The sequence below is a fragment of the Rhinoderma darwinii genome, chromosome 1 (genome assembly GCF_050947455.1).
Source record: "Rhinoderma darwinii isolate aRhiDar2 chromosome 1, aRhiDar2.hap1, whole genome shotgun sequence".
Lineage (NCBI taxonomy): Eukaryota > Metazoa > Chordata > Amphibia > Anura > Rhinodermatidae > Rhinoderma > Rhinoderma darwinii.
The window spans coordinates 1,672,668-1,686,127 of NC_134687.1; the positions used below are offsets into that span (position 1 = coordinate 1,672,668).

At 47.9% G+C, this 13,460-nt stretch overlaps 1 protein-coding gene across 1 annotated transcript in view; it reads right to left on the reverse strand.

Annotated features, from left to right (window-relative positions):
• Positions 1–454: 454 nt before the first annotated feature.
• LOC142748155 (uncharacterized) overlaps positions 455–13,460 on the reverse strand; it is a 137,925-nt gene continuing 124,919 nt past the window's right edge. Inside the window, exons 5-12 of the mRNA XM_075855280.1 lie at positions 13,307–13,441; positions 13,148–13,225; positions 12,872–13,023; positions 12,501–12,555; positions 10,324–10,398; positions 9,858–9,975; positions 2,456–7,842; positions 455–2,021 (exon numbers count right to left, since the gene is read on the reverse strand). Coding sequence (XP_075711395.1) covers positions 2,486–7,842; positions 9,858–9,975; positions 10,324–10,398; positions 12,501–12,555; positions 12,872–13,023; positions 13,148–13,225; positions 13,307–13,441 — 5,970 coding nt within the window. The 3' untranslated portion in view covers positions 455–2,021; positions 2,456–2,485. The remainder of the gene's footprint in view (positions 2,022–2,455; positions 7,843–9,857; positions 9,976–10,323; positions 10,399–12,500; positions 12,556–12,871; positions 13,024–13,147; positions 13,226–13,306; positions 13,442–13,460) is intronic.

The window sequence follows — 13,460 nt, forward strand, 5'->3', positions numbered from 1 at the left end:
ACGTCCTATCACTCATGGTCTTCCTCAGCTTGTCCCTCATCATTTCTGGGGTCCTATCCACCAACAAGGCCTCATAAGAAGACTGATATCTGACCAAAAACATCATACGACGGATGGGGCCATCGATCATCCTGCATCCAATCACTGTCATTTGTGACTGAATGAGACAAATGGTGAATGGTACATGCAGGAAGCGTGACCACTATCCCATGTCTGGGGTCGACTTACAGTGACACCAAACCTAAGGCCTTTCTCCTCTACTTTTGCTACATACCGTTTATTACTATTCATTTCTAGATCTTCAGAGCGGCTGATATCAGTCTCCCCTACGGAGGTAAATGTCTCTGGAAGTTCTCCGCACTGGAGATATGTGACATAAAGTAGAGCTCATGGGGGAGGGGAGGTTTCCGCACTTCATGTCATTGATGAACACCACCGTCAGTCCAAGCAGCAGAACAATAAGCAGACTGTGATTTATTACTCTCTACCATTATATTATACATTTAGTGATGGGTAATATATATATATAGGTGTCAAAGAAAGCGGGAACTCTAGGGAACTAATCTCCAAAGCATCCACAATGCTCAGTGTGAACCAGCCACACCATGTGCCATCTCCTCATCATGTGCCAATGTAATGGTACCACCCTCTCATGTGCCAATGTAATGGTACCACCCTCTCATGTGCCAATGTAATGGTACCACCCCCTCATGTGACAATGTAATGGTACCACCCTCTCATGTGACAATGTAATGGTACCACTCTCTCATGGGCCATTGTAATGGTACCACCCCCTCATGTGACAATGTAATGGTACCACGCCCTCATGTGACAATGTAATGGTACCACCCTCTCATGTGCCAATGTAATGGTACCACCCTCTCATGTGCCAATGTAATGGTACCACCCCCTCATGTGACAATGTAATGGTACCACCCTCTCATGTGACAATGTAATGGTACCACCCTCTCATGTGCCAATGTAATGGTACCACCCCCTCATGTGACAATGTAATGGTACCACCCTCTCATGTGACAATGCAATGGTACCACTCTCTCATGGGCCATTGTAATGGTACCACCCCCTCATGTGACAATGTAATGGTACCACGCCCTCATGTGACAATGTAATGGTACCACCCTCTCATGTGCCAATGTAATGGTACCACCCTCTCATGTGCCAATGTAATGGTACCACCCCCTCATGTGACAATGTAATGGTACCACCCTTTCATGTGACAATGCAATGGTACCACCCTCTCATGTGACAATGCAATGGTACCACTCTCTCATGGGCCATTGTAATGGTACCACCCCCTCATGTGACAATGTAATGGTACCACCACCCCCTCATGTGACAATGCGATGGCACCACTCCCTCATGTAACAATGCGATGGCACCACACCCTCATGTGACAATGCGATGGCACCACCCCCTCATCATGTGACAATGTCATGGTGCCATTTTCTCATCATGTGACGTGTAGATATTACACATACATAAGATTAGGGTTAAGTGCGATCACTAGACTTGATGGTAGAATTGTCTGTTCTACGATGATGTGAGTGTTGGCTCAGGCTTTCCAGGGTATACACAGGAGGACACCTGCTGGCGCGGTCACATAATGTCTCTTCATTGCTGGTTGGGGAACATGGAAGACCTTCCCCAATGATGATTCATTCGTTCCTCTTGTTATCACCAACCGATGACGTCCTTCTCATCGCTTGGTTTTCTTTTAGTGATGGGAGCAAATGATTAGGAATACCTTTTGACGGGTGACCAAACTTGGAGGCATCTTCTGCTTTATGGCTGCTCAATAACTGGTGGTGTCGTCTTTTTTGATGGTCACGGTAAGGGAAAGTGACAAAAAGTTTGAGTTTTCGCTTTTGATGAATGTGATTATAATCGAAACCGTCTTCATCTTGATGGGTGGCAATAATAGCAGACTTTTATCCTCTCTGGAGACAATATTTGGAGGTGCTTCTCATGACGGACATTGTCACCTGACCAGACCATAAAATCTGTGGGCAAAATACAATTTCTAGGTCAAAGATATTCCATATATTCTGCACCCATCAAAACGTCTAAAGGGCAAAACATTGAGGACTGGTCAATTTCTCAACAATCTTCATCAACCAGATACTGATCTGAGGAGCGTTGTCCAGACCGTAGTCACTCTGTATTTGGCTCAGCTACAATGGGACTCAGGGACTTGGTGTATGGTAACCCTATCAACTAGGACAAGACGTAAGGTCAGAGTAGGAATATAACACGTACCTATAGGAACAATGTTGAGAGGAAGGAGGCCGCATTACGGCTTGTTATAGTGAACATGAGGACGTACGTTAGAAATAAACACGTCACTATATGAGGTGTCAAAGTGTCTGAGGCTCAAAGAGGGCAATAGGACAATCAGACATAAACCTTAGAAGCCTTCTACCACCTGGCCCCTTACCTCTGTTATACTCGAAGTGCAGTATATAGATCAGAGCAAAGCTTCAGAAGAATTGCTGTTGGACTGCTCCTGGATAATTTGCTCACAGCCGGGACTCAGTATGGGGTCTGATGCTGGATTATCATCTACAGTGGTTTTCTTGGTAGACAACAGATCATGGACAGGTACATTCTCCACACAATGTGAAACATTGCCTGTGGACGTCACCTCAAGTTCAACAGGGTTAATTGTTGGCACAGACTCAAGTGCAGTCAAATTTCCATGAACTGGTGGACTTCCCGGGTGAGGGTCTTCAACCAGAATGACTTTCTCGGCATACACGGTTTCACATGATGGAGAGGAGCTTCTTAAGGAACCATCTTCAGCTAATGAATTGTCACTTATCAGGGGCTGAGATTCAGTTGCGCTATCAGAAAGTAGACCGGCTAGTAGAGGCTGATTAGGTAGAACTTCTTCTAGAGGCTCAGGAGAGGCATCAGTCACTAGGGTGATAGGTTCAGGTATCTCATCTGATGAAAGCTCAGATTGACTATCATTGAGTTTACCTTCACGTTCTGATGTGTTGTCGGGAGGGCAGGCAGACATAGGTAATGACTCTGTTAGAGGTACCTCAGTTTGTATAGTAATGGCTAGAGCATTTTCACCACCGTTGGCGGAAATAAGGAATAATGTAGTGCCGTTTTTATTATTAGATGATTGGGATTCAGAGGTATGGTCCGTGGATGAAGGCACAGGCAGAAGTGGAATGTCTTCTTGAACTTTAGCTGGTAGAGGTTTGGTGGAGCCATCAGTGATAACTGGTGCAGATATAGAAGACTCTGTCAATGAATGGTCGGTTTGGACATTATTAGGCACAGTCTCTGTTGGAGGTGCTGATGGGAGCTCGTGTGATAGAATCTCAGCTTGTAAATCATTCAGTTGAGGCTCAGATAAGTCCTTGAAAGGAACATATGAAGACGCCTGCATTGGATTCTCAGTTGGTAAATCCTTGGCCTGAGTTTCAGGTGAGCCGTCAGTGGAAAGGACGGAAGATGCTGCTGTATACTTTAGTGTTTGAGTATCACTTTTATTACTATTGGGTTGTGATTCGAGGGAATGCACGGTGGTGATGATGGACAATGTAGATTCTATAACTGGAATGTCTGTTTGGACATTATTCATTTGAGACTCAGTTGAGCTTTCAGTGAGAGAGGGTGTAAACTTTACTTCAAGATTGTCCGGTTGGATATTCTTCAGTTGAAGCTCCGCTGGACTTTCTGTGGCAATGGATGAAGATTTAGGTAAAAGCTCTGGTAATTGAATGTCAGTTTGGATATTATTTGGATGAGTCTCGGATAAGCTGTTGGTTTGAAGTGATGGTGATAGAGTAGAAGACTCTGGAGATAGAGGGACACTTGGAATGTGCTCAAGTTGAGGTTCAGTTGAGTTTTCGGTGGGAAGGAATAAAACCGGTGAAAACTCTAATAACTGAATATCAGCTGGTGTATTATTCACTTGAGGTTCTTCTGAGCTCTCGTGGAATGTAAATATTGGTGAAGACCCAGGTAATTGAACACCTTCTTGGTTATTATTAATCTGAGGGTCTGTTGGACTTTCAGTGATAATGGATGGAGATACAAGTAAAGACTCTATTAATGGAATATCAGCTTGGATATGAAATGATTGAGGTTCAGCTGAGCTTTCCATAGGAATGGATGAAGATACAGATATAGAATGTGTCGATGGAGTTTCAGCTCGGACATTCAGTTGAGGTTCAGGTAAGGTCTCAGTAGGAAGGGATGGAGATACAGAAGAAGACTCTATTAGTGGAATGTCTGCTTGGACATTATTTAGTTGAGGTCCTGAAGATCCTTCGGTGGTAATAGACAGAAGTTCAGGTGAAGACTCGATTAATGGAATATCAGTTTGGATATTATTTGAATGCGGTTCAGGTAAGCTCTCAGTGGAAAAGGGTGAATACACAGGCAAAGGCTCTATTAATGGAATATCGCTTGTGACATTGTTTAGTTCGGTGATAATGTATGTAGAGTCATGTGAAGGCTCTGTTAATGGAACATCAGCTTGAATATTATAAATTTGAGGTCCAGCAGAACTTTCAGTGAGAGGAGATGGAGATACAGGTGGAGGCTCGATTAATGGAACATCAGCTTGAATATTATACGTTTGAGGTCCAGCAGAACTTTCAGTGGGAGGAGATGGAGATACAGGTGGAGGCTCGATTAATGGAACATCAGCTTGAATATTATACGTTTGAGGTCCAGCAGAACTTTCAGTGGGAGGAGATGGAGATACAGGTGAAGGCTCTGTTAATGGAACATCAGCTTGAATATTATAAATTTGAGGTCCAGCAGAACTTTCCGTGAGAGGAGATGGAGATACAGGTGGAGGCTCGATTAATGGAACATCAGCTTGAATATTATAAATTTGAGGTCCAGCAGAACTTTCCGTGAGAGGAGATGGAGATACAGGTGAAGGCTCGATTAATGGAACATCAGCTTGAATATTATTAATTTGAGGTCCAGCAGAACTTTCAGTGGGAGGAGATGGAGATACAGGTGGAGGCTCGATTAATGGAACATCAGCTTGAATATTATACATTTGAGGTCCAGCAGAACTTTCCGTGAGAGGAGATGGAGATACAGGTGAAGGCTCGATTAATGGAACATCAGCTTGAATATTATTAATTTGAGGTCCAGCAGAACTTTCAGTGGGAGGAGATGGAGATACAGGTGGAGGCTCGATTAATGGAACATCAGCTTGAATATTATACATTTGAGGTCCAGCAGGACTTTTGGTGGGAGGAGATGGAGATACAGGTGGAGGCTCGATTAATGGAACATCAGCTTGAATATTATACATTTGAGGTCCAGCAGAACTTTCCGTGAGAGGAGATGGAGATACAGGTGGAGGCTCGATTAATGGAACATCAGCTTGAATATTATACATTTGAGGTCCAGCAGGACTTTCAGTGGGAGGAGATGGAGATACAGGTGAAGGCTCGATTAATGGAACATCAGCTTGAATATTATACATTTGAGGTCCAGCAGAACTTTCCGTGAGAGGAGATGGAGATACAGGTGAAGGCTCGATTAATGGAACATCAGCTTGAATATTATACATTTGAGGTCCAGCAGGACTTTTGGTGGGAGGAGATGGAGATACAGGTGAAGGCTCGATTAATGGAACATCAGCTTGAATATTATACATTTGAGGTCCAGCAGAACTTTTGGTGGGAGGAGATGGAGATACAGGTGAAGGCTCGATTAATGGAACATCAGCTTGAATATTATACATTTGAGGTCCAGCAGAACTTTCAGTGGGAGGAGGTGGAGATACAGACGAAGGCTCTGTTAATGGAACATCAGCTTGAATATTATTCAGTTTAAGTAAAGCAGAGGTTTCAGTGGGAGAAGATGGAGGTACATCAGCTCGAATATTATTCAGTTGAGTTTCAGCTGGAGTCTCAATGGATATGGCTGAAGAGGAAGACTCTGGTATTAGGGTATCAGATTGGATATTATGAAGCTGAGATTCAGCGTCCCTTTCAGTGGGAATGGATGTTACTTCAGGTGATGCCTCTGATAATGGAACATCACTATATTTATTACTGAGTTCGATAAGGGACAAAAATTCTGGTGAAGAGTCTATTGATGGAATGTCAGCTTGGGCATTATATGGTTGCAATTCGGTGGAGCTCTTGGTGGGAATGGGTGGAGATACGGGTAAAGACTGTGGTAATGGCTTATCACTTGTGGTATTGCTGGGTTCAGATTCTTGGGAGCTGCAGGTGAGGAGGCTGGAGGATGCAGGTGAAGATTTGGTTAGTGGAATAACAGTTTGGATATCATTTGATTGCAGTTCAGAGGAGCTTTTCACTGGAAGGACCAAGGACGCAGGTAAAGACTCTGGTACTGGAATGTCCACCTGGTCACAACTGGGTGGAGATTTACCTGAGCTATAGACAGGGAAGGGGGCCGATACAGGTACAGGGTCTATTAGTAGAACCTCTGATTGACTAGGACTGGCCTGAGGTTTACCTGAGCTCTCTGAGGAGATGGGCTCTGTGGCTTGTAGAATATTCGGCTGATCTTCAGGGGGGCTGTCTTTGAGCAGGCCGATACCCGCAGGTACTGAATCTGTTAACATTTCAGTTCGGATATAACTGGATTTAGATTCAGGTGAATCACCTCCAGGTGAAGACTTAATCGATGCATTTTGAGTGAATTCACTAATTGGTGGATATTTAGATTCCAATGATATTTTAGAGGTATCGGCAGCGGCACTAGATGAAACCTCAAGGCTTGGACTGCTTAGATTTACAAATGGGGTCTCATGTAAGTCCGAAGAAGGTAGCAGAGCATTCTCACTTAAAGGTGCAGCACTAGTTGAGCTCCTGAAGGTGGTGTAATCTGCTCTCAGTGGGCGATAAGGGGTGTAGGGAATCGGAGCTAACAAAGACACCAAGGAAGACGATCCAGAAGAAATTTTGGGTTCGTATGATAATGCCGAGTCGGTGGACAGGACAGATGACAAAGCAGTTTCATCAGTGCGTACATTAATATTGGTGGTCTTAGTAGCTTCTTGAGTGAGTCCAGCAGAAGACACTGAGACCTGTGCCGCTAGAGGGGCCTTGGTGACTTCTGCCACAGATGTACTAGCAGGCTGTGTACCCCTAAGTTGAGATGAAGGTATTGGTACTACTGTTTCTGTATTTTGGGGTGCAGCAGGTATTTTGGCTTCTGTGATTGGTGCAGGACTAGTGAATGCTATCTCTGTCATTGGGGTTGACAACGAGACTGTGGCCTTTATTGCTGATGGTTTGTCAGTTGTGAAGCTTGTTGGAGATTTTGCAGCTTTATTTGGCAGTTCCTGTATCTCTGATATTGATAGGGAGTCAACTGGCACACGCTCCACTCTGTACAGACCACCGTGAGTTTCCTCACTATGATGGTCTTCTTGCTCAGTTCTGTGCTGGGGTAAAAGTCTTGCCGGAGCCGGGTTGTCCAGAGCTGCACTGTTGTGCTCTGCTGGACTTACGGTTACATATTCAGCTTTGAATGATAAATCACTGGAGCCAGGTCTTGATGATGTGTTGTTCTGTATGTGATGAGAAGGACCTACTTTTACTTGTGTTGGGGTAAATCTAGTAGCAGTTATTGGAGGGGGTATGAAGGAAGGTAAGGAATCCACCTTAGGAGATGTGGAAGGCAGGGGAGACTTGGAGAAGATGAAGGCTGGGGAGCATGGCTGAGGAAGGCTAGGAGAAAGAGACCTGAATGAATCCCTTTTTTGGAAACCCTGGAAGAAAGTTGGACTCCTGCTTGTGGGGGTTAAGATAGACTCTGTCACACTGCGCTGATATCGTAGCGTCGTCCTGTTGAAAAACCCTTTAAACAAAAAAAAAAACAATAGGTCAAAAAGGGAAGTTTTAAAAAGCAAGAAAAACTTTTAACTAGAATTCCCACTCAATTCTACAACTGAACATAGACCGACCAATCAATTCTACAACCGAACATAGACCGACCACTCAACTGTACAACCGAACATAGACCGACCACGTAACTCTACAACCGAACACAGACCGACCACTCAACTCTACAACCGAACACAGACCGACCACTCGACTCTACAACCGAACATGGACCGACCACTCAACTCTACAACCGAACATGGACCGACCACTCGACTCTACAACCGAACATAGACCGACCACGTAACTCTACAACCGAACACAGACCGACCACTCAACTCTACACCCGAACATGGACCGACCACTCGACTCTACAACCGAGCATGGACCGACCACTCCACTCTACAACCCAACACAGACCAACCACTCGACTCTACAACCGAACATAGACCGACCACTCGACTCTACAACCGAACATAGACCGACCACTCGACTCTACCACCGAGCATGGACCGACCACTCAACTCTACAACCGAACATGGACCGACCACTCGACTCTACAACCGAACATAGACCGACCACGTAACTCTACAACCGAACACAGACCGACCACTCAACTCTACAACCCAACACAGACCAACCACTCGACTCTACAACCGAACATAGACCGACCACTCGACTCTACAACCGAACATAGACCGACCACTCGACTCTACCACCGAGCATGGACCGACCACTCGACTCTACCACCGAGCATGGACCGACCACTCCACTCTACAACCCAACACAGACCAACCACTCGACTCTACAACCGAACATAGACCGACCACTCGACTCTACAACCGAACATAGACCGACCACTCGACTCTACCACCGAGCATGGACCGACCACTCAACTCTACAACCGAACATGGACCGACCACTCGACTCTACAACCGAACATAGACCGACCACGTAACTCTACAACCGAACACAGACCGACCACTCAACTCTACAACCGAACATGGACCGACCACTCGACTCTACAACCGAGCATGGACCGACCACTCCACTCTACAACCCAACACAGACCAACCACTCGACTCTACAACCGAACATAGACCGACCACTCGACTCTACAACCGAACATAGACCGACCACTCGACTCTACAACCGAACATAGACCGACCACTCGACTCTACCACCGAGCATGGACCGACCACTCGACTCTACCACCGAGCATGGACCGACCACTCGACTCTGCAACCGAGCATGGACCGACCACTCGACTCTACCACCGAGCATGGACCGACCACTCGACTCTGCAACCGAGCATGGACCGACCACTCGACTCTGCAACCGAGCATGGACCGACCACTCGACTCTGCAACCGAGCATGGACCGACCACTCGACTCTGCAACCGAGAATGGACCGACCACTCGACTCCCCAACCGAGCATGGACCGACCACTCGACTCTACAACCGAGCATGGACCGACCACTCGACTCTACAACCGAACATGGACCGACCACTCGACCCTACAACCTAACATGGACCGACCACTTGACTCTACAACCGAACAGGGACCGACCACTCGACTCTACAACCGAACATGGACCGACCAATCGACTCTACAGCTGAACATAGACAACCACTCTTCTCCCTCTTCTATGTAATTAAATGCACAGTACCATGCATTTTCCCTGCAGCTGCTATGGGGTCCTTGGAAAAAGAGACCCTTGCTCATGTTGGCACCTTCCTACCTCCCAATAGCATAATTTCGACATATGTACCATGAAGTTGGCAAACAATGGAGGGGGTTACTGCCATGAGGGTCACATTGCGGATTGGGGGCTGCTGTAGTGATGTGAACAAACACAGAGACAGGAGTTTGATTCAGATTCTTTGCTATCGGACCCACATCTACTATAAACACCCTTACATCCAACCATTCATCTTCTGAATGATGTCATACATGATGTCATACATGTAGTAGACCATCTCCTACTCACCTGAAGATGGAGAGCTGGGAGTGGATGGCGGTGAGAATGAGCTGGACACAGAGCGTTCTTGATGACGGAAGAAGTCACGGGGATGCATGGATCTGCCGGACACCAGCGCTGCGGCTTCCTGTGGGGAATATACGCCCATTACCCAAAGTCAACCCGCATGGGTGATGGGTTACATTTATAGCACTATATGATTCATAGTCTGATATGCAGCAAGATTATCTCCTAATTATCTCAGGAGACTTTAGAGAGGAGACAAGCAAATTATTATAGAGGTGTATATTATTATTATTATGTAATGTAAGGAAGTGGGGGAGGGGTGGCTGACAATCTGCACTATTATACAGCAAGTGTCTAGGGTGCTGAATGAGAGGCAGCAATCATCACGGGTAAATGAAGGGTTCACTCTGGATTGTTGCCTTGTGGCTGAGCGCACCATTATCTTCCGCGGTCTTCCTGGGACACTCACCGCGGCCATTTCAATGGACTGACTGCGCTTTAACCGTCCCTTCATCTCATCCTCGAATTCCTTCTGCTGCTGCGCCTGCAACATAAGCCGTCCACATTATCCAACCACGTCATTACTCCCACCACGTCATCACTCCCACCACGTCATCTCTCCCACCACGTCATCACTCCCACCACATCATCACTCCCAACACGTCATCACTCCCAACACGTCATCACTCCCACCACGTCATCACCCCCTCCACGTCATCACCCCCACCACGTCATCACTCCCACCACGTCATCACTCCCACCACGTCATCACTCCCACCACGTCATCTCTCCCACCACGTCATCACTCCCACCACATCATCACTCCCAACACGTCATCACTCCCACCACGTCATCACTCCCACCACATCATCACTCCCAACACGTCATCACTCCCAACACGTCATCACTCCCACCACGTCATCACCCCCTCCACGTCATCACCCCCTCCACGTCATCACTCCCACCACGTCATCACTCCCACCACGTCATCACTCCCACCACGTCATCTCTCCCACCACGTCATCACTCCCACCACATCATCACTCCCAACACGTCATCACTCCCAACACGTCATCACTCCCACCACGTCATCACCCCCTCCACGTCATCACCCCCACCGCGTCATCACTCCCACCGCATCATCACTCCCACCGCATCATCACTCCCACCGCGTCTTTACTCCCACCACGTCATCACTCCCACCACGTCATCACTCCCACCACGTCATCACTCCCACCACGTCATCTCTCCCACCACGTCATCTCTCCCACCACGTCATCTCTCCCACCACGTCATCACCCCCACCACGTCATCACCCCCACCACGTCATCACCCCCACCACGTCATCACCCCCACCACGTCATCACTCCCACCACGTCATCAATCCCACCACGTAATCACTCCCACCAAGTCATCACTCCCACCGCATCATCACTCCCACCGCGTCTTTACTCCCACCACGTCATCACTCCCACCACGTCATCACTCCCACCAAGTCATCACTCCCACCACGTCATCACTCCAACCACGTCATCTCTCCCACCACGTCATCTCTCCCACCACGTCATCTCTCCCACCACGTCATCACCCCCACCACGTCATCACCCCCACCACGTCATCACCCCCACCACGTCATCACCCCCACCACGTCATCACTCCCACCACGTCATCAATCCCACCACGTAATCACTCCCACCAAGTCATCACTCCCACCGCATCATCACTCCCACCGCGTCTTTACTCCCACCACGTCATCACTCCCACCACGTCATCACTCCCACCACGTCATCACCCCCACCACGTCATCACTCCCACCACGTCATCACTCCCAACACGTCATCACTCCCAACATGTCATCACTCCCAACACGTCATCATTCCCACCTTGTCATCATTCCCACCTTGTCATCATTCCCACCACAGCTTCACTCCCACCACGTCATCACTCCCACCACGTCATCACTCCCATCACGTCATCAATCCCACCACAGCATAACTCCCACCACAGCATCACTCCCACCACGTCATCACTCCCACCACGTCATCACTCCCACCACGTCATCACTCCCACCACGTCAGCACTCCCACCACGTCAGCACTCCCACCACGTCATCACTCCCACCACGTCATCACTCCCACCACGTCATCACTCCCACCACGTCATCACTCCCACCACGTCAGCACTCCCATCACATCATCACTCCCACCTCGTCATCACTTGCACCACGTCATCACTCCCACCACGTCATCACTCTCACCAGGTCATTACCCCCACCAGGTCATTACTCCCAACTGACCCCCGTCATGAAGTAAATGTCCCACAAGTCATCTACAGGTAAAGTACACAGGGAGGGAGACGTCAGAGAAAGGATTATGGGGGGATGGGAGAGGAGCAGTAGATGACGATCCTGGAGAGGGGGTTGATGGGTAATATTAGTAGATGAGTTTGTCAACAATGGATAAATACTGGAGGTTGTCTATATGGAAAGAAGTACGTCCCAAGAGGAGGCAATGGCTGGTGGGGGAAGGACAAGTGTGACAGATACGTGCGGACAGTGAGACTGAATTATATAAGAAATATAAATAATCACGAGGAGTCTGTGGATGTAAAGCTGCTCCGGTCACAGTCAGATGAGGAGACACTTACCCACCGCTCCTTCTCCATCCGCCGCCGCTCCGCCTCTAACCTTGCCTGTTCTTTCCTATACACACAAGGAGGACACACTGCTCAGCCCAAAATCCTGGAGTACCCCGCCCTATAACATGTCCCACATAGTATCACACATGATAGGATTAGATACACAGCTCAGCAGATAGTATCACACATGAAGGGATTAGATACAGCAGCTCAGCAGACAGTATCACACATGATAGGATTAGATACACAGCTCAGCAGACAGTATCACACATGATAGGATTAGATACAGCAGCTCAGCAGACAGTATCACACATGATAGGATTAGATACACAGCTCAGCAGACAGTATCACACATGATAGGCTTAGATACATGCAGTCACCTCTGCTCATCCACCAGTCTCTCCTTCTCCTGGATGCGGCGCTCTCGGTCGTCCTCCTCCAGTCTCTCTCTCTGTATCCTTTCTCTCTCCAGGGTGATCCTCTCTTCCTGCAGTCTCAGTCGCTCCGTGTCCTTCCTCCTCTCCTCTTCTCTCTGTATAATAATCAGGTTACAGGAGTTGGATGTCCCTGACCTTCCTCTACTTCTCCATATTCCCCATAATTAGACCCGAGGGCAGACTGAGGGGCCCCGAGTCCTCCCAGCAGGGGCCACTCACCTCTGACCTCTGCCAGAACGCCTCCCTCTTACTGATCTTCATCTCTATCGCTGGGTTCGTCTTCATATAATTTGTCCCCTAAATAGCAGGAAATATCATTAATAAATAGTCAGTGGATTATACCCCAAGTGGTGCCGGCCCGAGCGCTCAAAGACTCACCACCACATCATGAGATCCGGGGGTCCGGGGTTTCTGGAAGGCCCTGGTGGGTGGTGGTACCCTGCCCACCGCCTGCGCCACCAGCTCCTGGGTTATGTCTTCAACCTTCTGGGCACCCAGCACCACATTAGCCTCCTAGAGGGGGCAGATAGTA